The sequence below is a fragment of the Fistularia commersonii genome, chromosome 19, assembly GCF_037954325.1.
Source record: "Fistularia commersonii isolate RoL2024-O1a breed Wild chromosome 19, RoL_Fcom_v1.0, whole genome shotgun sequence".
In the NCBI taxonomy this organism is placed as follows: domain Eukaryota; kingdom Metazoa; phylum Chordata; class Actinopteri; order Syngnathiformes; family Fistulariidae; genus Fistularia; species Fistularia commersonii.
The window spans coordinates 13,367,439-13,394,959 of record NC_141302.1 but is presented as its reverse complement, the minus strand read 5'-3'; the positions used below and the strand labels follow the sequence as shown (position 1 = coordinate 13,394,959).

Here is a 27,521-nt window from a genome sequence, read left to right as displayed (position 1 = left end):
AAGCCAAAGTGTTTATTTGCTGCATATGTACACCTATGGTGCACTAGTCTGTGCTGTATCGTTGCATGATGGAAGGGCAGAATGTGAAGGCGCCATGAATGAGACTGTTGCAGTTAATCAAACCCTGGGGTTTCTGATGTTTGGGTTTTAACACCCATTTTTAAAAAAAATATAATCTTTCACAAATGGAGCCCTGCACTTAATTTGCCCAACCCTAAGTGAGCCCCATAGCATCTATGCTTAGCTAAGGTACTGACCTGCGAGTATTATACTGCATTATCCTCTCAGTTACATGTTGGCCGGAAATGTACAAATGGGAGCAAAGTGACTATTTCATAGTGTCCTTCCTCTGTCGGACAGATCGCCCTGGAGTCGGTGTGTGTGATTGACGATGGGGAGACCATGTTGGTAGAGGGACTCCGTGTCGCCCCACAAGAGAGGGGCAAAGGCGTGGCAGGGGTCCTGCTGCGCTTCTGCTCCGAGCTTGTCAAGTCCAAATACCCAGATGTGAAAGTGACTCGCCTGACCCGTGATGATCAGCTTGGACCCAAGGACTTTGAGAAGTATCGTCTTATAACCAAGCAGGTAGTGGCAGCAGCAGATTGAAAGCTGTTTACCATAACCTTGAGTCCTTTTCCCCCATACTGTGAGAGGGTCTAATCGGTTTGATCAGATGACTTACAAACTGCGCACCCTGGACTCAGATCATTGTCATGGGATTTGTTGCACAGTTTTAGCCGTATCAGCTGACTGTGACCTGGATTTTGCTTGTGATTGTTTTAATTTCAAAGGATTGTAAAGTGGAAAACCAATTTTATTTCAGTCTGTGTGATATGCTGAATATCCTACCACCTACTGTCCTTCTGCAGGGAATTCTGCTGGTGCGCTTTAGAGCTGAAGATCTCAAGGTTCGCCTTGCAGATCTTTTCATGGGCAGAGAGGATCAGCAGTCTCTGTCTACCTCCACCACTCCCCCGGTGCGCCTCGATCACGCCGCTGTCAATTGGCTGTATCTCACCACCGACCTGATGCGGGGGGTTCTTCCAAACGCCACCATCATCCAAGACTGGCAGCCATTCAAGCCTCTGCCAAGTAACATGGCCATTCTCATGAAGAAGGACATCGACTGGATGGTGGACGACATGTCCAAGCCTGCTGTGGCCAGCCTCTGTACCTTCCCATTCAGGGTTCCAATCGGAGACAATTGGTAATTGTCTTTTCTCTTTCTATTACCGATCCATATGGACTCAAATATTCTCTGGCCCATTTCATGCCCCATTCCTAACTAAAAATTGAACCATAGGCAGATGTTACATCTCACGACATGTGACCAATCTTTGTACACATATTGGCTTTTTGGGATTGTTGGGCAAGCCTTTGTATATACTCTATATGTATAAACAAAGTTGACTGTGGCAAATGTGTTTCTTTGAAATGTGGATGTAAGTATGTGTGCAAAAAATTCCGATACATGCCATAAAAAGGAACGCTACCTGAAGGGAGGATAGGACAAGAAATTGTGCCGTAGTTGCTTTGCAGCAGGACTTTAAATGTAACTGATACTACACAAATTGATTCAAAAGATCATTCTAATGTTTCTTCATGTTTAGCAAACGCTGAAGAAAGTCATTCTTAGCATGTCCGGTAGGTGTAGCCTCAAGCGTTATCCAGGTCATACCAACCACGTTTTTAGTTGCATATTAATCAGCATTATGCACTTTCTCACCCAAGTATGATTTTTTTTCCTGATCTGATAAACATCTGTTTTGTTTAGGTATTACCTCAACATTGACATGTTTGGGAAAGACCTGGATTTGGCTCAGCAGCAGTTCCTGTGCCACTTGCAGCGCCACACCGCCACCCTGAAGGGACATGTGATGTGCCAGATGTTCCTGGATCCCCCGCTGTGGAAGCCCATGGCCGAGTTTTGCCGCGACACCCTGAGCGTGGAGCTGGTGAAAGAATACACCGAGCAGTGCGTGGTGGAGTCAGATGTCATGTAGTTAGAGGGGTATGGGATGAAGGGATGGGCGTGAGACAAAGAGGAGGGTGTACACAAAAAGGAATGGACACAGCAACAAAAAAACACAACTAACTAATCTATTGACATATAAGCCAAGTTAAGCTTAAGGTATTTTACAAAACCTTTTAGAAGACCGGTAGCTGCAGCAGGTTCATGACAACTAACTTTGTGAGGACTCTGGTCTGAAACCAGTCGTTTTGATTCCTCTTGAAAGCTATTTTAAGATAGATGTTTAAATATATATTTCATGTACAAAACAACAGCAACGACCGAAGCTTTTTTTCTCAGATCCAAACCTTTGACCACGTCCGTGAAGGGACGGATGTGGTCTCCACACATTCTTACGATTGCTCAGCTGTCGGTTAAAGGTAAGCGGTTGTGATGGCTTGTTTGCTGTGGCCATTCCTATTAAACTCCAATACAGCAGTGCTGCGAAAACACAACCCAGAAAACCCAAGAATAATGGTATAATTGAACCATGACTCTGTAAAGCATCGCTTGAATTCAGGTTTAACTGTATGGATGCTATTGATCGCACATCAAGGACAGCAGTGATAATAGTGATGAGCTTCAGGACGCAGTGATGTAACCTAAAAGCTAACAACACTAAACATACAAAAAGCTGATTTATTTTTATTTTTATTTTTTGGCAGGAAATCAGGTCCTTAGGGAAACCTCGAACCTTTTAATTATTGCTATTTCTGTAAATATGGATCTTCTAAATACGTACAAGCTGAGTTGGGTCACTGAATCTGCACAACTCTTAAGGCACTTTAAAAAGTACACGGGCAGGTTGTGTCTACGCTAGAAAATGAGACGAAAAGTACGAGATCAAAGCGGAGCGAAATAAAGACCCAGTCACTCAGATGGTGACCGAAGCTCCGGAGATACAGGCATGACCCAAGGAACATCACCTCAAAAACAGCAAACTAAACCTGTCGGTGAATGAACATGCATTTTAATCTTTCGTTGCAGCTAAGTAGGCATTTTGTCTTTTTTTTTTCCTTTTGTCTCAGAACTTTTGACTGTGTGTACATACATATAAATGTTATTAATTGAATATTTTCACTAGAGCGTTGCAAAGATGTTAACAGATGTTATTGTCGCGCTGAAGCTGTGGGTGAAATCCAAGCTAACTTTTGTAGACTGATAGCATAAGGCCAAACTAAATGCTAATGCTTGAAAAGACACGCAGTACAGGCTTCAGCTAAAGCAAGGAGGAGGAAGAAATAGCTGCGTTAGATTAACAGAAATATATTGTATCATGTCAGTTTTTTTTAAATTAATACTATTACTAATTTCTGCTGATAAATGCCTTTTGAAAAGTATTACCCCTGGAGCTATGCAGGACCAGTGCTGAGAGGAGGTTCAGCCACGCCGGGGCAAATGTTGTTCTTGACATCGGCGACATATTGTAGGTTATACCGAGGCCGATCAATCAAGTGAGGACGGGAGAATACTGATATCCAGTAACAAATAGATGTCCCAGGTTTAGCACAGTGCAGGCATCTACATACAGAAACGAGAACTTTGCTCTGGCCACTTAAGGCTGTGAGAACAAAAATGATGTCCGTCGGCGATCTCAGCAGCAACGACTGTTGTGTGATTGGTCAGAAATTCATCCTCGCTTTTTCCGCTAGTGTGGAAGGGTGTACCGCGGTGGAAATTCATGAGGATGAAAGTATGTAAAGCTATGTAAAACATCTCGTAAGGCGCATAAAGACACACAGATGGGCAGTAATTCTCGGAAAGAGCTGCCCGAACGCTGAGCACGGCTGAAAGCGTCAATCGGAAAAGACGGTGATACCTTGGCAAGAAAAGATATTGGCCAAACAGACACGTAATGATGAAGAGAAGTGGCAGGAGGAGGTTGGTTCTTGTGTTTTCCACCATGAAATGTCGGGGCCATAAACAGACTTTGGTCTGGGTTCTCTCAGCCTCTGGGGTCGAGGGCAAAGTTCTTGGCTCTCGTGGAGGGTGTAGAAGCCTTCAGGGATGGCCAGCACTTTTGACCTACCTAACATTCAGACCAAGGGCAAAGTGAACTTTACCATCAACCACAGGATTGGTCATATTTATTAGCATTTTTTTCATTTAAAAACAACAACACTCTCATTCTTCTGTACTTCCTTCAATCATTGAGCTATTTCAGGAAGCTACAGACAGAGATGGCATTTTCAAGGCTACGTTCTTACACTCACATCCCGATGACGTATGTCATCTTTTAGTAAAAACTATTCAGTGGTTCTGTATAGAACCTCACTGATTTCACATTTTTTTCAACTTTTTCTATCAAGCAATTTGTGTGTGACAACAGCATTATTTGAATCCAAGTAGCATGAATTGTTGCTCTGGTGGCATTTTCCAACAAAGCAGTACAACTCATAAATACACAACAGACCACAGTCTAGGACTAAATACTCATTGTGTTTTGGAAATGTGTTCCCGAAACTGGTACCCCGAGGTCAGCAGCAACCTGATGCTCAACCATGAAGTGCACACTTTTGCAGATGATCCCTTCCTTATTTTTCAAAGGAAGCAGAAATATAGAAAAGTGAAAGTATGACTTTGTGAATGAAAGTAAAACGGAAATCATCAAACTGAATACACTGAGTCGTACACACTCTGTCAGTGCAATAATGCTTGTTGGAAAAATGGATCTCAGACCAGGCCATTCTTCCTGTGTGGCTTGTGACACTGCCCTGCCAAATTTTGTTTTTGAACATCAAAATCCCGCATCAAAAAAAAAACATTCAATTCACTTTGTCTTCGGTTCCAGAACGATGTGAGAGACCAAACAAAAAAAAAAAAAAAAAAATGAACTACCAACACAATTTCCATCCCAATCCAGGAGGGCCTTTGCTCTAAAATGCAACATTTAAAGCTGAACGCTGTCCCCTGTGTTTATCAGAGTAAAGAAAAACACCAGGAAAAGAGTGCTTACATTGCAGATCTCTATTCCATTTGCAGGCATTGAAAAAACAAAGCCGAATCACGGTCGAGCTGGAAAACAAAATGCAAATCAGTGCTGACATGAGATTGGTTATAAGATCCTTTCGGTACTCCGCCGCACGTATGTACAGTATTTTCCAAATTCCAATTGCGGCAGGATCAACATGCAGGTTTTTCAAACCTCTCGGCGTTAAATGACCTCACACACACACACTCGAGATCTCCGTTTAAATGCCCGCAAAGGCGGATGTGACCGAGCATGCTGTTCCTCCGTGACCTCCTTGCTCTCTTCGCCCACCTTTAACCACCTCGCTCTTCCTCTGTGCATTGGTTTTAAACACGAGGATGACAAGGGCTGCGCGTGAGAATAACGCCGAACAAAAAGACACCGCTTTCGTCAAATTCTCAATAGTTTCGGTCAGATAGCGACGGCAATCCAACTGTGAGGGTAAGGAAAAGAGGACCTTTATGATTCAACCAAAGACTCCCAACCTCCTCATGTGACCTGCAGTCAGCGTCCAATGGGAGGACGGAGCATCCTCGTTTCTCTCGTAGCTACTATTGTTTCGTGGGTTTTACCGATTGGGCAGAATTCTAGTAATCTAGATTCTGATGCCACGTAACTCACGCTGTGATCCCTATCTTTACTAAAAAATAAAGAATAGATAAACTATGCTGTGGTACCGTAGTGTGATGTGACTGAACGGCTTTCGATAACTTTTGAAACCAAAAGGTGATCATTGTGAATCCAAAAAACATTAATGGCTAATCAGCAATACTGTGTATTTAAAATAAGTTAATTTTTATGTTTAATCTGGCTGTTTTAACTGCTCGCTGGCTAACCTTGAGTCTCGTTTGCTGATGACGCACTGATGTTTGTTTATCCGTCACCGCTTAGACACAAGTTCTTAGACTAAGCTACGAGGGGGATCTCACAGCTTGAGAGTCAGTCTGAGATTTGAAAACATGGATCATACTGACGGGTGAAAGAATAAACCTTGAAAGCAAAATCACTATTGCACAAAGTTTAATCACACACACGCACACACAGATACAGCCAAAATGTTTTTATGAATTCATAAAAGGCAGCCTCGGTGTGGTATAACCTCAAAAAACCTTTTCATGCTAACAGTTGGATGTTTCCCCTTCTTTTCTTCTTCTTCTCCCTTTGGGCAATCACCTGCCTCCATCTAACCCTCTTCTTTCAAGCCAACTAACTCTCTGTCCTCTTTCCCGCCATCCATAATCCTCCTCTCCGGTCTTCCGCTAAACCTCCACTTCCAACCCTCCTCCCAGATCTTCACCATCACTCCTCTGTCCATGTCCAAACCATCTCAGTGTGTATTTATGTCCAGAACATCTACCATGTGCTGTCCCTCTGATGGACTAATTCCTGCTCCTCTTCCTCTTCCTCACTCCTAAAGAGGAACCTCCACATATTCACCTCCGCTGCCTCCTGATAGACAATCCCAACACAGATTGTTTGAAGCTCTCACCAAAACCACATTTCGTGACACGTTTTAGACTTTTCAATTTTATGTTTCAATCGAAAAAAACGCGGCCCTTCGTTCCCCTGAGATCATTCCTGGTCCTAATTTTCATGTCAGAGGACACCACGGCCATAAAAATCCACTCCTCCATTCCGGAGTTAGCCGTTTGAAAACCGTTATTCGATGTTGGTGAAGTTTCGGTAAAGTATTTCCAAGAACATCTGGAATAAATTTGAATTTGCTCAGCCACATGCTGTCATCCGAGATGTTCTCCTCACCGGCAAACCTATCGTTCTCCACGCAGCATTGATGCTCCTCCATTTATCTATATTTACGTGCTCCTTCACTGCAGGATGCAGCGTCTGCTGGGCGCTTCTTGCCTCCTTGCGCTCGCAGAGCAAAACCTCCGATGCCAAATTGCTGGGGTGGTTAAACCGCTGCGGTTCTTGCGCGGTATCACGTCGGAAAAAAATTGAAATTCATTTCAAATGAAGCCCGTTTTTTCTATTTTTTCACCCGCTCTCAACCCCACACTGATCAAAGGTGACTGAAGGTTTAATTTCTGTTGCTCGCAGCACTTTGTTTTAAAAAAAACCCTAACCACTGAATATGAATACATACGCTGACGACACACTGTGCTTGCAGACCCTCCATCCACCCCTGCCCGCCCCTGTGTATCCGCGCGTTTGACGAAAAAAAAGCCATGAGTCGGCTGCGAGGCAGCACGTTGCACTTTAGTTGTCTTATGGCAATAACTGTCGGCTCCCATCCCCTGCGAGCGGTGCATTTTCACCACATTTCAGTTCCACCAGGGGGGAGTAGAGAGGGGACAGGATGAGCAGAGAGGGTGCAACGCAGGTCAAAGTTTGTGAAACCAAGAAATAAAAGGTACTATAAGTGTTTTTTTTTTTTTTTTTTTCTTTTTACTTTGTGTGAGTATTCGTGAAAAATCTTCTTGCAGAAGATATTGTCCTATTTAACTGAGACATTAACAGAAGACTAACACGCAGGACGTAGAAATGTTTGAGCTTCTTTTAATATGCAACTCTTCCTCTTCTATTTGTGCTTGATCTCTAGTGACTGCTTCTTCTTCCTCTTTACGGCTTTATGGATGATAATGCCTTGGACCCCCCACGCGGGGTTGGAACATGAACAAACCTTCCTCATTTGTTGTGTTTTCAGTAAAGATGAATACTGAGTCTGTGGGGTTTTTTTTCTTTCAGTCGCGGCTTTAATTTATTTTCTTAATTTAACCTTAATTTTACCAGGAAGTCCCCCAAATCTCTTCAGCGAGGGAGATCCAGTCAAGCTACCAGCCGTGTAAAAATGAACTAAAACACGCGATAGACAAATGAACAATAATTGAATGATATTCCCCCTTCACTGCATTCTTCATTTATATTCTACATCCTGACTTTTATAATTTAACTTATTCTAAACAGAATATTGGATTCTCTCAGCTGACGGCATTTACTCGGAGACGCCAAAGTGCATGTAGGAGCGAAGATTAAAAATTTCCACCTAAAAATAATTAATTGTAAACAAAGTCTGATGGAACCATTGAGTAAACAAGGTGTCAAAGTTTTCAATTTATTCATTATATTACATTACATTACATTGCATTTGGCAGACGCTTTTATCCAAAGCGACTTACAAAAGAGGACATAGGGACTGCAAATACACTTGCAAATACACAATGCACAGGAAATTTATTCACATTATTTTACTGCAAAGATCATGAACGAATATAACAGTTAAAGCTTTTCCTCTTTACCCCCATTTATTGGCATCATATCAAGCCTTACAATGTCCTTTCTGTGCGGAGGTGCACTTCTGACTATGGACACCAGAGGTCACCAGGGTACTCTGACCTTTCCATGCACTGTTCTAAAACTCAATATATATAAAATATTTAATTTCTTCTCGTTAATATTATAATTAGGTTTCAGGTTAGTGCTAATATTTTCGAAACTTGTAAAAAATATATACATTTTTTTATTTTTGTCTGATTACTCTCACTTTCATATTTGATATTCATAATTTTAAATCAATTTTATCCCTACTTTTTGCTCAAATTCAAAACTGCATGCAAACATAAGCAAATTTAAGGTGGCTCAGCTGGTAGAGCAGACGTCCTGTCAATAGGTTGGTGGTTTCGATATCAACTCCTCCGAAGTGCCCTCAGGCAGTACGCTGAACCCACTGTTGCTTATGATGGTCTGGTTGGTAGCGCGAAGGTTCTAATGTATGCAAATGGGTGCATATAAATGAGTAAAATCTAAATAACCGCAGTTTGCTTACCATTTCATTAAGAGCCTCATTGCTGCTGGGAAAAGTGAATTGATCCTTTCATACAGCCGTTGCCCTCAGGAAGTACGCTGAACCCATAGTTGCTTCCGATGGTCTGGTTAGAGTTAAGGTGCTAATGTATTTAAATGGGTGAATATTAATTAGTAAAATTGAAATAACCGCAGTTTGCTTACCATTTCATCACTAAAGATTAAATATTTGAAGACTTCAACCTTGCTGGGAGAAGTAAATAATCCTTTAATACAACTGTTGGCACAGCTCAAAGTTGGGCTCTAAGCTTTCTAAATAATAAAACAAAAATAACCTTTTTTTTTATGATTTTCAGTCAACGTTCGTGGAAGTTTCTCAAAATTTCTTGCGAGTCGTTAACCACCGTCCCACCAGAGTCCCTGAATTTCCACGGAGACGCAGGATATCGACCCGACCTCGACCTTAGGACACAGTCTGAAATATAGAGCATCTTGTCTTTTTGTTAATTTGATTTCAGAGAACGCCTGTAATTCCATTACATAATAATCTGGAGATTTTTCACCAACAAAGATTGAAGTAAAGGTGTCGGGGACGGAGAGGAGGATGGAGAGGATCAAGAATGAGAAGGACAGCACATGGTAGATGTTCAGGAGATAAAGTCCCAGTGATTTATAATAATTAACTTGTTATACCTCCGGGCCGGCAGGGGGCGTATGTTCGCGGCCTACATATATAAAAGCAGCAGAAGAAGAAGCACCTCGGTACACAGGTCAACGCTGCTCCTCTGGCAGTAAACAGTGACAGGACCAAGGCGCTACTGCGGGGTAAGATGTCTTTTTTTTTTCTTCTCTGATTTTATTTTATGTTTTTAAAAGGAAGACGGTTGCGCTTCCGTGATACACACCGGAAAGAACTTTCTAGACGACTGATAACTTTACCAAATTTCCACCGCCTGACCTCCTCCCCCTTCTTCTACACTTTGGTCCATATTAGCTGTTTGAAGTTCACGTTTGAAGTTAACAACATTTCATTTTAATGATATAAATAATACTATTTACATCATTCGAAATTAACGTCCGAATCGAGTTTAGTTTCCTGAATTAACTCATAATTATGTCATATTTATAATATATATAATATATGAGACCTAGAAATGAGGGCCAAACTTCACGGATGAGGCACGTAATGAGGAGGTGTGGAGTTGAACCCGTGTCTCCACCCGCGGGTGCCGGTTCGGCCTTGAACCCTGGATCCGGACTGATAGCGACCCGCACAGGCGTTTGGGAAGGAAACTAATGGATCTCTCTCTCTCTCACACACACATTATCTACATTATATAAAGCGTGGGCATTTATCTACCACATTGATGTATCCCACTATGTACAGTATATACATACAGTATGTACTGTGTATATGTTCAATATGAATTGAACAGGATGGACATGCCTTGTCATATTCACTGTGTATATCTACAGTATGGACTGTGTACACATACAGTATTTGCATTGCATATATACAGTGTACACTGTGTATATAAACAGTATATAAAGCATATATATATGTGTGTGTGTGTGTGTGTATAATGTACAATATATTCAGACACTGTGCACAGTGTATATATCAATATGTGCAGTGTATATACGCAGTATGTATATTATCTACATGCATATCAACATATGTGCTGTGTATACATACAGTATGAACAGTGTATAAATACAGTATGTACAGTCATGGCCAAACGTTATGAGAATGACACAACCATAGACACATCTGGCAAACACCTAAAAACCCTAAAGGAACAGACTTTGTGAAAGTGTCATTTTCAAAACTTTTGGCCATGACTGTAGAATGTGTGTTTATATATATATAGAGTATTTATATTACCTATGGCATGGACTTATGTACTGTGTGTAAAGACAGTATGTACAGTCTACCCCTGCACTATGTACAGTATATGAATACAGTATTTTATGTATGTATGTATGTATGTATGTATGTATGTATGTATGTATTTTCATTTTATTTGCAGCATAGACATGCATCCAAATATATACAATGTATATATCTAGTATGTATCAATCTGACACCATTACCAATGTTGGGATCATTAACCCACCCCTACTGGTGACCCCTTCGTGCCTCACTCTGTTTACTTTTATTTAATGTTACCTTTTATTTAAACAGGGAAATTCTCATTTAGATTAAGAATCGTGTTTTCAAGGGAGTCTCGGCCAAGAGAAGCAGCTCCACGTTATTCATGTTGTCTTCCTTTTCTTCCTCTTCGTATGATTGTTTGTGGGACTCTGGGTCTTTCCGCTTAGGTTGCCATATCAGTGGCAGGACATGGACGGATGGGTGGGTGGTTAACACATTTGTTAAAAGAATGATACAATAAATTGCAAACCGGTCTGCAAACAAGACACCCAAGTGCATCATGTAATGTACAGCCAACGTTGTGTCCGTGATTGTGAGGTCATGCTCTGGTTACGGTTAGTGCCGGTACTTGGTATTCTGAATTGGTGGTGAACAAGTGACTTCAGGACTTTGGAATTAAATAGTCCACTTTTCAAACCGGTTGACAATACCCCAGTGGTCAGTTTGTACAAAAGAACAGCAAGGAATCAGAACTCATGATGTTCTTCAGTGACTTCTCGTCAGCAATCATTGTTCATTGATCATTGTTCAGATATTTCAGTATTTTAACTCATCTCTTCTTTCATGGAAAATCCTGGATGTCCTCTGGCATTCTGAAGACAAGATGGGGTATGAATTGTCGGACCTTCCCAGCGGCCCCCTGGATATCTACAGGAAAAAAGCCTCCTTCAACTGGAAGGAGATGCTGGAGTTCATTGATGGAGAAGAACTCCTGGCCTACAAGGTAGAATCAGACCTCTGGGCTAGAGTCATGTAACTTCCTGTCGATCTAAAGTCACTGATGATCTCTGTCTGATCCTGTTGCAGGATTACGTGTTCCAGATACTGCAGAACGACCCTCTGTTTGCTCGAACACCTGGTGAGGATGTCACGGTGGAGAAGATGAGGGAGCTCAATTTCCTCAGGTGTTAACCGCCACCAGCCTACTCGTCTGCTGCACAAAAGTTGAATCAGTAGAAGTCCTTTTTAAACTAGCAAAAAACTCCAAAGTGTTGTGATTTAACTGGTTTTATTCCCCATTAGTATTTAAAAAGGATTGCAAATATGATAATCTTGAGGTCGGTAATAGTCACGACCCGATGAGATATTTTTGAATAGCTGCCGAGTAATTTAATTTCAGTAATTTTTAAGCGTTTATTTGAAGATAATGTGATAGGTTGTGATTCCGAGCCTCTAGTTCATGTCGTTCCGGACCACCTGTAGCGTCTAAAAGTTGGGCTTGAATCCGCAGGGTGAAGCAGCTCTTCCGGTACGACATCCTGAACAAGGACGAGACCATGTTGAACCCCTTGAAGACGGTGGTCCTCAATGACTGCCTGGGCATGTATGATATGGCGCTGTCTGCAAAGTTCTTCCTCAACATAAGGGTCAGTGGGAAGAAGCCCAACTTAGACTAGTTGTTTAACATAAAATGGTAAAAAATGTTGTATTTTCTTCCTGCTTTAGATGTTTGCAGGTACAGTGGCCAGCTCAGGATCAGAGAGGCACAACAAATTTGTGAACGACATTGAAGAAATGATGGTAAGACACTGTCAGAGTCTTCGCTTCGCTATTTCCTCTAGTGTGACGTAGGCCAGTAGATACTACGGAGCAGGGAAAACACAAAGAATCAGATATTAAGTTCAGATGAGCTGAAGTCCTGCCTTTAACCCTGAGCAGAAGCAAGAGGTTTGAAAAAAGAGTGCTCCAAAAACAAAGATATGTGATAACTCCCCTGTTTTTTAAAAAAAGAATGAATGAATGAATTAATAAATAATTGTTATTTTTGGAGCTCTCTTGTTGTGGATTTTTTTCAAACCTTTATTTAATCAATACTTTTGATGCAGCAACCATCGCTAACTGGGCAGCAGACATGTGTGTTTTTCTTATTTCTCAAGCAGAACAAAGGGGTTTAAACTTTATAACTGGCTATATCCATTGTATGAAGGGATAAATCAGATTTCTCTTTCACTAGAAGTCCATGTTGAAAGTCAGAATCACTATCCTGTTACTGATTTCAAAAAGCTTATTTAAGGTCATTATTGATTTTCCAATTTGCTCATGAATTAATCCCCATCGGTTGCCAAATATTCAGACATTAATCAAGCTAATGAGCAAATGTGAGACATGCGAGGTTGTTGGTAAAAGTAATTGAAAAAAACATTCGCACTGAGCAAGTATTCTGGAAAACCTTGGGAAATACCAAGGTGGTGAAGCACGGGTCGAGGGACATTTTGGAACAACTGGTGTGAAACTGAAGAAACTGTTTTGCACAGTTCTATTACTGTTATCTATAATGATCCTTGTTGTTCAATTTGTTATCCATTTTTATCCTTGTTATTCCGCTAATCTATTTTTATCCCTTTTGTTGTCATCATTCTGTTATCTATTTTTATTCTTGTTCATCTTTATTTTTTTTTTAATCTTATGTTTTTCATCCGTTTTATTTTGGTTTTGTCATTGTCAATTTATATTCATATTTATTGATTGTTATTGTTGCGCTGCTGTGACAGTGACAAACAAATTTCTCCTATGAGGATCAATAAAGTATTATTTTATTTTATCAACTTATCTTTTGTGTAGACGTTTGGCTGCTTCGCCTTGACTGAGCTGAGCCACGGCAGCAACACCAGAGCCATGAGGACCACGGCGACCTACGACCCACTCACGCAGGTCGGACTCTCACCTTCGAGTAGAATCCCCAAAGAACTCAGAGGAGTAGCGAGGAATTGGATCATCTGAGTTTCCAGAAGGACTCGTTCTCAAACTCACGCTCTCACCCGTCATTTCCCGCCGGGCAGGAGTTTGTCATACACACCCCGGACTTCGAGGCAACCAAGTTCTGGGTGGGCAACCTCGGGAAGACGGCGACGCATGCGATAGTGTTTGCCCAGCTCTACACGCCTGACCAAGTGTGCCACGGTCTGCACGCCTTCGTGGTCCCGGTACGTACTGAGACGTGAACTTGTGACCTGCAGTTCTGAATCAGAATGCAGTGTGAGTTCTTTTCCAATCCCTGGAGATGGCTTATCCTTCTACACTTCCTAATGTGGAGGCACGTTAACATTCAGATTAATATTTAAGCCCAGGTGATGGTCGCATCCCCTGGCAGCAGCTGTTAAATGCCAACATTAAAAGATGAGATGAGATGAGATGAGAACTTTATTAATCCCGAAGGAAAAAAGGGAATCCAAACTAATACACTTATTTTGCTTTTCTTTCCCATTTTCCCCCTCTTTTAATGCACATTAAAATCCTTATCAGCGGGTTATTTCTGTTCCTTTTTCTGGTCATTCTTAGATACTTCATTTAATTTCAAACCAACTCATTCATTAATGAATTTTTCATTTAATTTGAAATGAAACGTAAATGCTTTTTAATGAAATTAGCTGGTGTTTCTATTTACATCTCATAAGTTTGCTAATAAAATATCTATATTTTTCTTTTTCATTGATTCATTACATTTACATTACATTACAATCATTTAGCAGACGCTTTTATCAAAAGCAACTTACAAGAAGTCATTTCTTGATTCTTGTAATTTCTAAATGCATTTTCAAGTTTCAGATCATTGAGGTAAAGTAATTTTGACCCTTAGTACAAATCAGTAACTACTATTTCCTTGGCTTGCTATTGAGATATGTGTTAGTTTCAAACATTTATTTATAGCAGCAGCAGATCTTGGCTGTCATTATTGTTCCAAACATTTGAAACATATTTGCAAGCATTCAGTGAAGCAATAACTTATTGATTATCCCGTTCCCCGTCAACTTCGATCCAATAACAAGGCAGGAAAGGTTTCAGTGCCCCGAATTCACCCTGGAAACTGAAAGTTTTGATGGCGGATCTTCGGCACAGTGAACGTTTGACCTTTGACCCACAGGTGAGGGACCCCAGGACCCTGCTGGCTTTGCCCGGTGTCATTGTGGGAGACATGGGCAAGAAGCTTGGCCAGAATGGCTTGGACAACGGGTAGGGTCAGAAGAAATATTAAAACAATGTTCTTTTCACCTTGAAAAGACAATTGGGGGTGGCGCAGGAGGTGGAGCAATCGTCTTTAGAACCAAATATTCCTGGTTTGGTTCCCGCCTCCTCGTGTGTCCAAGTGTTGTTGATCAAGGCACAGAACCCCAAACTGCTCCCCTGGCACTGGTGGACGGCAGCCGACTGCTCCTGGTTCATCCATGACGGGTTAATTGAAGAGAAATATCCCCAAGGGGATTAATAAAGGATAAATTATTATTATTATTATTAAGTAATTATCAGCGCTAGACCACATGATGCTAGGAAAACACAGAAATGAATATTGCAATATTCAATATCTTTGCAGAGTGTGATATTTATATCCTGTGTATCCCCAGAGTATTTGTTTTTTTCTGCCCATGAGATTTCTTTTATTAAACCTTGGGTTTATTCATTTTCCATATGCTGCATGGTCACTATTTCTCACGCCCTTTGAAATCACTTCTGGCGCTCTAGGTTTGCATCGTTCCACCAGGTGAGGATTCCTCGGGAGAACCTGCTGAATAAGACTGGGGACGTCACCCCTGATGGCCGCTACGTAACACCTTTTAAGGTCAGTTGTCGGGAGTACACCTAACCATCTTGTCCCCAAGTCCAAAGGCCGGCCGATGTTTGCTGACGTCTCCTTAAGCAGTTTTAACAGACACCCCGTGATGTTTGTGGGATGTAAACATGTCCACATCCAGCTCCTGGATTCATGGACCTATGAGTGCAAATTCAAAGAAGGTTATGTTGGTCCTTATGGGACTTCTATCTGAAGCAACCATTCAAAACAAACACAGTTAGAAACACATCCTGGTGACCTAATACGGCCAAACCTGAGGTGTTTATGTTCACATTTAAAATACATTCATTCCCTTGTTGGGAGTAGCCTTTCTGTATGGAGTCTTCATGTTCTGCCTCTGGGTTATCCGGGTTCCTTCCACAGTCCAAATGCTTTTTTCTTTCACCCTTCCAGGACCCCAACAAGCGTTTTGGGGCGTCCCTGGGTGCCCTGTCAGGTGGCCGGATCTCCATTGTCAGGATGTCCCTGACCAACCTCAAGCTGGCCCTGACGGTGGCTATTCGTTTCTCGGCCACTAGGAGGCAGTTTGGCCCCAAGGACACGGAAGAGATCCCTGTCCTGGAGTACCAGCTGCAGGTCGGAAGGCTTCCAACACAGGGGCATGGAAGGTTCACCATTATAGCTTTTCTGACATTTATTGCCCCTTCCCTCAGCAATGGCGTCTGATCCCGTACCTGGCTGCGGCGTACGCTCTGGAGTACTTCTCCAAGAGCATAATGATGGACTTTGGGCAGTTCCAGATGGGACTGATTCTGAAAGACAAGAGTGACAATCATGTAAGTGAGGATGAGGTGCCATATATTCGTTTATGGACATACCATCATGCCGTCCACATTCCGGATGAAGGCCACTTGTGTCTTATTTGCAATAATTCAATCCCAAACTAAAAAACAAGAAAAAAAGTAAAAAAATGCCTGGAAATGAGCAGAAGGCTTGGAAATACCTAAGAAAAAAAACATCATAAATGTGTTTTCATGGACAGAGGTTTTGCATACGCAAGGATTTTTTTGTTATAAAACTAGCAAACAAAAATTTCAAACAAAAAATAAAAAGCAACAATCAAAAGGACCCTAATTGCAAATATATGAGTATTGCAAAAATAATAACAATATCTTTCTTTCCCTCTGTTTGTCTTTGTCCTCTGTTTGTCTTTGTTTTCTTGTGCATTTGTGCCACTTTAAAGGCTGAAATGGGTCGGGAGATCCATGCCCTTAGCTGCTCCGGCAAGCCTCTGGGCTCGTGGACCGCTCAGAGAGGGATCCAGGAGTGCAGGGAGGCCTGCGGCGGACACGGATATCTGGCCAGTGAGTCTGACACACAGATACAGACACACGTCTGCAAAAAAAAAAAAAAACCAGCAACAAAAAAAACACCTGACTGAGACACCGTTGTGTAACAGTGAATCGGCTCGGCGACCTGCGGAATGACAACGACCCAAACTGCACCTACGAGGGAGACAACAACGTGTTGCTGCAGCAGACCAGTAACTACCTGCTCGGCTGGTTCCAGCTGAAGAGCCGCGGTCAGTTACACCAGCATTATTATTTTGTATCCACCTTTAGTTATTTGTACAATGCATTTTTTATTTATAAACCAGTAACAAAACCTGAGGGCTGGAACAGATTAATATTGATCAGGAGTTTTTCATTTGATATATGGGCAAATTGACTCACAAGCTCATTCATGGAACCAAATGAACTCCTAAGTCAAGGTATTGCTGTGTTTGGCCATTTTATGGTAGCACAAGCCAGCTTTCAGAAGCTGAGCAGCTACAATGGTATGAGAAGAAATTTCTGTCAGAGCAACGGGGCTTTAAGTCTCTATGAACTTGAAAATGAAAGATATTAGTGTTTATGATCTAGAACTTTGTGAGATTTCTGTAAAATCCTGGGTCAGCGTTGGGTCACTGTTTCCCCCGCTGTGGCGTGTGTTTTAGACGGAGTGCGGATTGAATCCCCCCTTCACACGGTGGACTTCCTGGACAGTTTTGACGAGATCCTCGGCAGCACGTTCACAGCAGAGGCCGTGGAAGACTGCTTAGATTCTGCAGGTACGCTCTATAGCTCTCTGCACGTACTTTCCCAAACTCGTGAGTTTTGCCATCTTCACTGGATGGCAAAAAAATTGGAGTTCTAGCGCATCATTTCATTACTCATTGTCATTCTGACAATATATTGCACTAGCACCTTTTTTTTCCCCACTAAATTCTTGTCAAAATCTTCTTGCCGAGGCAACTGGACTAGAATTTATTCACTTGATGACATTTCACGACAAGAAGATGTCAACAAGAATTCATGATGACCTGACTGAGAACTTCCACAGGCAATTTTTTGCCCTGTCATGAGTAAAAAAAAAACCTCATGTTGCTATTGTACCATATACCATTATGGTAGCACCTACTGACCTTTTGCACTAAACTGCACAGAAAAACCTCTGCTGCTACTCTATATTCAAATTACACATATTTATACACTTCACTCATCATGCCATTAAATGTGTCATCTTTTCACCTAACCAGCAGTTTGTATCTGCGTGCACTTTATACCTTTTGGTTTAATGTTTACCGTTTCATGTGCACTTTGCTGTTTAATTTGCACTCTGTTATTATTATTCTTTTAATTTCATGTCATCGTGGGATTGTGAGAAATGCAAATGCAGAGAAATGAATGTGACTTTTTATTTGACTTTGTCTATGATTTCCATTTTTTTTTGTTAGCATAAAGGCTATTAAGTATTTTTTACAGTGTTTGTGATCTACTAGTTGAATTTTTTTTCTGGCTCAGTTAGGCTTTTGAATACAGCCCGCCAAGTTTTTCAATATCATAGTATTACGTTATCTCGTTTGTTTTTGCCTTTTGTCAACATTTCCCCAATAGATGGCGCTCTCCAGACACATAGACCTTTGCTGGAGTATAGGCGTATTGCTCCCCGTGTCATCCTGTTTGTTTTTTCTGTAAAAACATGGATTTGACAACAACAAAAAAGCAAGTTCAACCAAAATGCAGAAAAACATATTTAAAAAAAAAAAAATTCAAAAACTTTTTTTTGTATGCAAACATTTTACTTTTACTTTATTTCGGAGGTTTGTGAGCATTTGCATAAAAGTGTTTTAAGATTTTTTCCGAAAACAATAAATGGGAAATTATAATATTAACTTACTATTAACTACATTGAATTGTAAAAAGTATTTCTGAATTGGAAATAAAATAACATTTGTAGAATTACTACCCATACTTGATGCTTTGGAGCCTGATGAGAAACATATTCTTCTTTAAAAAACACTTTTTCACCTCAATTTTCACACAAACTGCTCTTTGCCCAACCCCTCTGTTAAACTTTAGAGCTCTTTGGAGTCCAGAAGTTTGCCCACCCCTGCTCTATGTAACCACATAATAGAATTTATTAGCTGCCTCAGCCCATCAGCAAACATTTCTTCACACAAATGGATGGATTTGATAGAATCGCCTCCTCCCCCCAACAGTGCCGCTGGCAGCCTATAGGTGGCTGGTCTGCTTCCTGCTTCAGGAGAGCCAGGCCAGGCTGGAGGAGCAGCGGGACCTGGGCTCCAGCGAGTTTGACGTCCGCAACAACAGCCAGGTGTGTGAATGGCTTTCAGGTATCCCAGGGATGATGTTTGCAGATTCCACAGTGTGCGTATGTGTGTGTGTTCAGGTTTACTACTGCCGCACACTGGCCCTCGCCTACATCGAACACGACTGCCTGAAGAGGTTCCACAACTTGACAGTGGGGGACTTGCCTTCTGGCCTCAGAGATGTCCTTAGGAAGCTCTGTGCTCTTTATGGACTGTGGAGCCTCAGCAGCCACATGGCCACACTCTACCAGGGTACGCCGGACACACACACACACACACACACACACACACACACACACACACATATGCACACATATGCTAATGTTAGTTGTACACGGTGACTCCTGTGCAGGTGGTTACTTCAGCGGGAGGAGGCCAGCGGAGTTGGTCCAGAAGGCCATCATCATGCTCTGCTACCAGGTATGAACCTCTCACAAGACATCTAGTGACAGAGGATATAATTTTATTCAGGTGTTGACACTCAGCCTTGAGTGAGGTGTCACTCTTTCGTCTGATGGTTTAGGCCTTAAACCTTAAACACTCAAAAAAACATTTAGACCTGTTTCCTGCAGTAATCCTGTAGAAAAGAAAACACAGCGAAATTTAGAAGAGAAAACTGCATATATCTGTATATATTCTTTTAACTTTTATGCTACATATAGAAAAGAAAGGAGAGTGTGCTGCAATTTATTTCTGTGCGCAACAAAAAACATTTTCAACTCAAAAAAAAAAAAAGAAAGGAAAGGAAAATACTACGCGTCAAAACAAAAAAATGCCCTTTGCCTCCGTGTGCTGGGGCGTGTAGTCAGCTGTCAACCATGATTAAACAAGACAGTTTTAATGAACCATGTAAAATATATATAACAGCCAGTTAAAATGTTTATTTTATCTGATTAATGGGATTTTTCTGCATGGCACAGCTGCATAAGCTCATTAAAGGGCGTTCCGGCGGGTACGACATATTTTGAGCAACATAAAAATGGCACATGTTGTGTTAGACTGTTATCACCGTAACCTTCCAATTTAGAATTACAATTAAAAAAAAGAAAAACTAAAATAGTAAAACTTTTTTATGCCATTTTCCTGAGGAAAAAAAAATTGCAATGAAATAGATATTCCTAAAATAATTCTTAAAATGAAGAACATACATCCATCCATCTTCCGCTGCTTATCTTGCTCAAAACGAACAGCTAAGGGAGTTTTTCTGACAATCCAAATTACTGGACGGGCGGAGGGGCCATGACCTTTCGCTCAAGAAACCCTTTTGTTTACATGATGGTCACTTAGCGTTGTGAGTCACGTCTGGCTGGCAAGCAGCTGTGGGCCTGACTCACCTCTGACTCAGCCCTTCGTTTCAGTCTAATCCTTCACAAGTTGTTGCACAATAAACCCCTGACCTGGAGAGAGGGTGCTTGGTGCATCCCCTAAACGCCACAGAGCTTCACCACGCCGTTATCCGCTCTGATTGTGAAACTGTACCTTTTTTTTTTCAGTTAAAGGACGACGCCGTCTCTCTGATAGATGTTTTCGCACCGCCTGATTTTATCCTCAACTCACCCATTGGCAACGCAGACGGACAGGTAACAATTTTGCAAAAAGTCGGATAGCTGTGTTCAATGTTTTTGTGTTGTTTTTTTTCCTCTCCTCCCAACCGTGCTGTGATTGGCAAATGGTGATGTTGTAGGCGTTGTCTGCGGGGAACCTCTGTCCCGCTTTATCGCTCGAGCTCTCAACTCAATTTTCTCGTACAGCAGTCCCATGCCGTATTGCCGTTCACAATTTGTGATCAAACTGTATCACGATGTGAAATTGCAGTGGTATTATGAAAAATAGGAGAAACCCTGATTTCTAATTCTTAGAAATGCCGAGTTTTAATCAGATAATACCTTAAATATGGGGTGTAAATGTCCATCCATCTTCCCCCACTTATCTGGAGTTTGGTCCCGGGCAATCTCCCTCTCCCCCACCACATGGTCCAGCTCCTCTGAGGGAACCCCAAGGCCTTCCCAGGCCAGCCTGGAGACAGTCTCTCCAGCGTGCCCTGGGTCTTTCCGTGGTCTCCTCCCAGATGAACATTCTGCATCCTGGATTTGTCCAGGAAGCATCTTGACCAGATGCCCAAGCCACCTCATCTGGCTCCTCTCTATGCGGAGGAGCAGCGGCTCTACCCCGAGCTCCCCTCGGATGACCAAACTTCTCACCCTATCTCTTAGGGTGAGTTTGGCCACCCTGCGGAGGAAACTCATTTCGGCCGCTTGTATCCGCGGTCACTACTGACACCTTGTGACCATAGGTGAGGGTGGGAACGTAGATCGACCGCTAATTGGCTCGGTTCCCTCTTCACCACAGTAGACTGGTACAGAGTCCGCATCGCTGCAGACGCCACACTGATCTGCCTGTCAATCTCCCGCTCCATCCTTCCCTCACTTGTGAACAAGACCCTGAGATACTTGAATTCCTCCACTTGGGGCAGGTTCTCTTCCCCCGACCCGGAGTGGGCATTCCATCCATTTTCGGTTGAGCACCATTTTTCGGATTTGGAGATGCTGATCCTCCTCCCGGCCGCTTCACATTCGTCTGTGAATCACTTCAGTGAGAGCTGGATATCATGGCCTGATGAAGCCAACGGAGCCACATCATTTGCAAAAAGTAGAGACTCGATCCTGAGGCCACCAAACCAGATCCCCTCGACACCCTGGCTGCACCTAGAAATTCTGTCCATAAAATTTGGGAACAGAATCTGTGACAAAGGGAGTTTTTCATTCGGTGTTCTATTGCTTAACTTACTGGCTAAACACTTATTGCTACGCTGTGCTGCTAAATGTAACTTGGACACGCTGCTACAACTTATAGCTAGATTTCATTTAGCGACAGAATGAATGCTGCTCCTCTTTTTAAAATGATCAAACCGCGGTCCACTCTAGACTGGATGGGTAAAGGTCAGAGAAAACACGAATATTCAAAATAAAACATTAATAAAACGGTCATCTTATAACATCATGGAGGTAGGTGAAGGCTCGGGATCCACCATGATATCCTCAAGTCAAGCGAGTGCTAATGCAAGCTAGTGCTCTGCGCAGCATTGCTGCCTCAAAGCGCAAAGCTACTTACAAAGGAGGCTTTTCTAGATACGTTTTTCGCCAACGTTATATCCTGTAGTGCAGTGGCGGGCCTAACATTTTACACCTAGGCCTTCAGTAGTGCTCTGAATCCACTTTCCAATAATTAGTTTATGGCTATAAAAAACATCTTATTATGCAGAAATGCAGTAAAAAGAGAGGTGCATCGCAGATAGATAACTTGTGTAGTGTTATAATTCGCCCCGGGAACACATCATGTGACGACAAAAGGATGCCCAACTGTGTACTCTTCCACTGACATCCCCCGTGCGTAATCGATCACGCACCGGGGTGCTTTGTCCGGGGCACTGCCTGGCACCCCAAGTGCCCGAATTCCAAGAGTGCGTAAAACAAGTCCTTATTAGGAAGTGATCCTGACTGTTGAGGCGATGGTATAAAATGACCGCGGCCCCTTGGTTTGGGGCCAGAACCTCCTCGCCTGCACATCCGCTGGACGCGTCTCTGCGGGTGTGCAGAGAGGGTGAACAATCCTCCCAGGTTGACATTTACCTCAGTCAGTTCTGGCCTGGGATATCTCTGGCCACTTTCTGACTATCCAATCAGAGGGTGTGAATACACTGACGTTGCTGTAGCCTGCTCAAAGGCTTTGATGTCGCTAACTCAAAATCTGATCGGTTGAAGCAACAGCGTCATCAACACTTATTTTTTTGCGTTAAGGGCTAGCAGAACTGATTGTGCACCCCCCCCCCCCTGTGATTCAGATATTTTTTTTAGGCCAGCAGAGAAGGCCTTGCAGGCCTTGATGGCCCACCCCTGCTGTAATGTGTAAATGCCGATGTGTATCTGAGTCATCATTCTGAGAAATCACGGCAAACCTTCATAGGAGGTATGCTGACTGTCCCTCCCCGAGTACGCAAGGGGGAAATTCAGCTCCTTTTTGGGGATAAAGAGCCGAGCTTCATGGCCGAAGACCAACTTAATGACGGAGATTTATCGCCGCTCTGCCTCGAGGTCAGGTGAAAGTTAATTTGCTGTCAGGAAATGTGTGTGTGTGTTGCTGTGTCAACAGACAATTTAATCTTGTTCCTGGAAGATGAGAGTTTTGCTGCGTCTCTTCCAAGAATCCAGTCTGAGTCAAAAGCATTTGATAACAGTGACCGCTCACCTGGTAGAGAACACAGGCCCCCATTTTTCTGCTCTTTGGCCAGAAGACTTCTGGTTCAGTACCAAAGATTTACCAGGTTCCTTCTGCCTGGGTTCCCTCCAGGTTCTTCCGCCCACAGTCCAAACACAGGCAGCAGGTTCACACTGAAGCTTCTGAATTGTCGGTAGTGAATTGTTGGTCGTTCAGCTGAGCAGTCCACGTGTGTGTTGGTGTGTGACCCCGGATTGTGTGTTTGTGTTTCTGCAGCTGTACAAGAACCTCTGGGCGACGGTGATGCACGCCCCCCAGGTGTTGGAGCGGCCCGGCTGGTGGAAGGAATTCTGCTCAGAGAAGCCGGTGATTGGATCCCTGCGGCCGAAACTCTAGGAGACACAAACAGACCCGCACAAAGTGTCCAGATTCTTCAATTTTGATTTCTACGCGTTCGCTTTTTTTCTGCCAAATGTGAATCACCTTGTGAGTTTTGTGTTGTAGAATGGGGGACAATTCTTTTTTTCCTCTTGGACAGATTTCAGGGTTGGAGATCTGATTTTCCACGTATGTTGGGACCGATCCATAGTCACATAGCCAGCTCGAACCAGCCTTTGCCTCTGTCTCACCTAGTTAGCGATCAACCATAGCCTCACGCTCTTAACTAGTGATCCATGATGGCCTCGGTCACCTTGCTAGCCTAGCACCAACTTAAGTCGTACGTATGTATTGAGAAACACAATGAGGCCATTGGGAAATGAAAGGGAGAATGTGTTTAAAAGACAAAAATTAAAAAAATGAAACTAATTAAACGAACATGAAAATGAGATAAATTCCCCATAATGGCAATCTAAAAGTTTTCGGCCTCTTAGCCTATTGATCTTAGCTTAAAGGCAGAGATGTATTCTACCTTTCTAGCCCATTCTGATTTCCCTTCTAACGTAATCCCTTTCCTTATCCTTCCCATGCTGCCATCGGAAGAGTCCGCCTTATACTGGGATCCATCTTGAAAAGTCACAGAAAAAGATGTAAACACGTCACACAGTAACTGACTACATGTCCTTACACCGTTTGAATTTTACGCTGCACTGCTTCAAGTCAAAATTTGTGTTTTTCAAGTCAGAATTGTTGGGATTAATGACCCAAATTCGAAACCCTGAAAGTTGAGAACCCCCTGTGGTTCTTTTGCGCACTTCTCACCGCCGCTACCAGGAGTTCAGTGCAGGATAATAGATGGAGGGGAAGAGGACAGGAAGTTAGTTGGAGAGTTACATGGAGGCAGATGATTGGCTGAGGTGACCCCTGAAAGGGAAAAAAAGAATACCCCCTTTTTAATAACATTTTTTTCTGAATTATTTTTGATCAATGGTGGAAAAAAGGGAAAAGGAACCAAATGTGTCTTTCAGTTCACATCCAGGAATCAGCCTGCAATCTGTGTGACTCTTCTGAGGGAAAAGACAAGTGCCTGTAAAGTCAGTGGGACACACACACTCACACATTTAAAAGTTTTTAGATTAACCATTGCTTTAGTCTTGATTCACTTCCTTTGTCCTCTGCTGTTTTGTTTTTCTCCACTCTAAGTCATAATCTTTCTGACTCCGAATGAACTCCATGTCAGACCTAAAGAGATTCAGTGCAATTTAGAATTGACCTGTAAATAATTTAGAAAATTGTGTTTTTTAAGGTTTTTTTTTTAATTTTATTTTTTTTTCCAGTTTGTTTGATTGTAATATTGTAATTCATAAAATAAACAGAATGTACAGCCTTGTCTAAAGAGATGAGAACAACCAGAAAGAAGTTAACAGCTGATGTTTTTTGATCATTAACATTTGGATATTGAATACATTTCGGATTCTAATCGGACAAATATTGGGTTTATTAACAAAACCACACATTAAGACCCAATGCTAAATCCCGATGCTGACGTAAAAACACAAAACACGCCAAACATTGATGTCTTAGCTTGGAGCTACTTAGGATGAAGGTCAAACACTCACAACGTCTGTGTGGAGTCTTCAGGTTCTCCATATCTGCCTGGGTTCTTTCCAAGTTGTCCATCTTCCTTCCACCTGTCCAAAACCAGCCTGCAATATCAATTGATTAATTAATTCAAGATTAATTGACGACTCATAATAATCCATAGGTATGAATTGTCGCATTTATCCTGGGGGGGTATAGATGATGCAGTCGTCTCCTCATGGAGTTGGGTCATCTTGAGGGAGCTTGTACTTTTGCGCGTCTGTTTTTTATTGATCGTATACAACCACACATTTTAGCTATTTGTCTTACCAGCACATACACCCTTGACCAGGGTATAGTAAACTAGCTAGTTGACTTATTAACTTACTGACCCCACAGGGTAAGGGTAATTTCTCTGTCTGTCTCCAGGGTTGTGTCCTTTCACCATTTGTAGTCATTTTATATAAAAATGAGAGCCAAAGTCAGCATGCTCTGACTTTGACTCTGTGAGTCTGTCGCTCCTCAGTAGCAAGGATGCTAATCACAGTCCAGTGGTGAGTGATTTTATCGGCCGTGTTGTCCTTAGAAATCAACATTTTAAATCCAAGGAAATTATTATTGATTTTAAGAAGTGTTCCTATTCATGGCCAGGCAGTAGAACCCATCCTCACTCCCAATACGTCAACCGCCTGACAAAATGTGAAATTTCCCTTTTCTTCACATACCGACGCATTACACACCCCTTTTTTGTCATTTTGCAATGAACCTGGAAGGTCATGACAACAACATCAGAATATATTTCTAAGCCTAATCTAAATAAAAGCAGAGTTTGTATTCTGTCAAAATCTTCATGTCATTGCAAATGGACTTGATTTTCTTCACTTCCAAGATGTTTTGCCCTTCATCTGGGAGGCTTCTTCAGGCCCCAATATCTTCCACTGAAGCCTCACTTCATGTGATCCAACAGGTTTAACACCTTTGTTTCACATTGTGAGAAGTTTGGCCGCACCTTGCCACATTCGATGCAAACACAGATACAGTCTGTGCTAAGTTCATATACTTTTTAAAAAGGGAAAGCTTTAATGTGGATGCTGTTTTTATTTTATTTGTTTTATTGTGTCTGTTTTAACTTTCTCTGTTTTTTTGGTTTGTTTTTCTGATGGCTGCAAAGTGAATTGCTTTTGTTTGAAGTAATTGGATCAGCATTAACCCCCGCCTCTCACCAGTTAGCGGCCATGATTGGCTATAGCCTATGTTTTGGTGAAAACGCTCTGCCACCTGTGCCAGTCATTCATCCGAAACAGAGAAACCCTGGTATACATCCTCAGTATGCGATAATCAGACTAAACTAAGGTTTGCATTATTATTATATATACCGATTATTTTGCAGTCAGAGTCGCAGAGATGCTGGATCCATTCACATATCATTTTGAGACATAACTTATCCAGACATCTGGACAATTTAGGTTCTCAAGTAAACCTCCTGCATGTCTTTGGTCAATGGGTGGAACCCGGAGAAAACCCATGCAGGCATGGTGAGAACATGGAGACTCCATAAAGAAAGGCCCCCTGTTGGGAATCCAACCAGGGGGCCTTGTGAGGCAGAATTGCTGACCACCTATTACATATTATTGTAATATCATTTAAAATGAAATGAAAACAATGTAAATGAACATGGGCGGCTCAGGGTTGCGTCGGCTTCTGATGGCACCTCTAATGATTACATTACATTACATTGCATTTGGCAGACGCTTTTATTCAAAGCGACTTACAATAGAGGACATAGGGACTGCAAATACACTTGCAAATACACGATGCACAGGAAATGTATTCACATTATTTTATTGCAAAGATCATGAACGAATATAACAGTTAAAGCTTTTCCTCTTTACCCCCATTTATTGGCATTATATCAAGCGCTACATTGTCCTCTCTGTGCGGAGGTGCACTTCTGACTATGGACATGGACAGGAAATATACAGAACAGTAAGCTTGGGTTAGTGAGTTTTATTTTATTTATTTATTTATTTATTTATTTATTTATTGATTTATTTTTGACAAAGACATACACAAACGTACACACACACACACTGCATAGCCTAACTTGCTGCCTAACCTGATCTGGGGCATCAGCGCAGTAAAAAGTCCTGAAAGAGAAAAGTTTTTACCTGTTTCTTGAAGGTTGTTTGTTCGAACTGAGAGCAGTTTTGCCTGAGATTGCTTAGAGCAAGCAAAAGGTACTGGTAAAAGGCAAAAGGTAATGATGTTTCCTATTTATACAAAACAACT

The 27,521-nt window shown here is 42.1% G+C and overlaps 2 protein-coding genes across 6 annotated transcripts in view; both read left to right on the top strand.

Annotated features, from left to right (window-relative positions):
- The window catches only part of nat16 (N-acetyltransferase 16), a 31,103-nt gene extending 23,396 nt beyond the window's left edge, over window positions 1–7,707 (top strand). For 2 of the 4 annotated variants that reach the window (XM_086165375.1, XM_086165376.1), the window contains exons 5-7: window positions 361–585; window positions 870–1,207; window positions 1,775–7,706. In XM_086165375.1, coding sequence (XP_086021501.1) covers window positions 361–585; window positions 870–1,207; window positions 1,775–2,003 — 792 coding nt within the window. In that variant the 3' untranslated portion in view covers window positions 2,004–7,706. Of the gene's footprint in view, window positions 1–360; window positions 586–869; window positions 1,208–1,774 lie in introns of all 4 variants that reach the window. The other 2 variants (XM_086165374.1, XM_086165377.1) reach the window with 2 other exon arrangements.
- Window positions 7,708–9,497: 1,790 nt separating this feature from the next.
- acox3 (acyl-CoA oxidase 3, pristanoyl) lies at window positions 9,498–25,067 on the top strand. 2 transcript variants are annotated; one of them, XM_086165371.1, is made up of 19 exons: window positions 9,498–9,569; window positions 11,499–11,623; window positions 11,707–11,804; window positions 12,131–12,266; window positions 12,346–12,420; window positions 13,462–13,551; window positions 13,680–13,823; window positions 14,762–14,850; window positions 15,358–15,454; window positions 15,860–16,042; window positions 16,120–16,242; window positions 16,650–16,770; window positions 16,866–16,988; window positions 17,403–17,516; window positions 18,948–19,063; window positions 19,139–19,310; window positions 19,411–19,478; window positions 20,552–20,638; window positions 23,550–25,067. In XM_086165371.1, exons 2-19 carry the CDS (start codon window positions 11,504–11,506, stop codon window positions 23,667–23,669), a joined length of 2,076 nt encoding a protein of 691 aa, XP_086021497.1. In that variant the 5' UTR covers window positions 9,498–9,569; window positions 11,499–11,503; the 3' UTR covers window positions 23,670–25,067. The 2 variants fall into 2 exon arrangements, with proteins under 2 accessions (XP_086021497.1, XP_086021499.1); XM_086165373.1 differs by lacking the exons at window positions 9,498–9,569; window positions 11,499–11,623 and having other exon boundaries at window positions 11,759–11,804; window positions 12,131–12,223.
- The last annotated feature ends 2,454 nt before the right edge of the window (window positions 25,068–27,521 follow it).

Bases quoted from the DNA above. Each gene is read 5' to 3' on its own strand.
- acox3 (XM_086165371.1), top strand. From the start codon at position 11,504: ATGGGGTATGAATTGTCGGACCTTCCCAGCGGCCCCCTGGATATCTAC. The intron at 11,805-12,130 runs GTGTTAACCGCC...TTGAATCCGCAG, and splicing joins AGGGAGCTCAATTTCCTCAG to GGTGAAGCAGCTCTTCCGGT. The intron at 20,639-23,549 runs GTAACAATTTTG...GTGTTTCTGCAG, and splicing joins TTGGCAACGCAGACGGACAG to CTGTACAAGAACCTCTGGGC.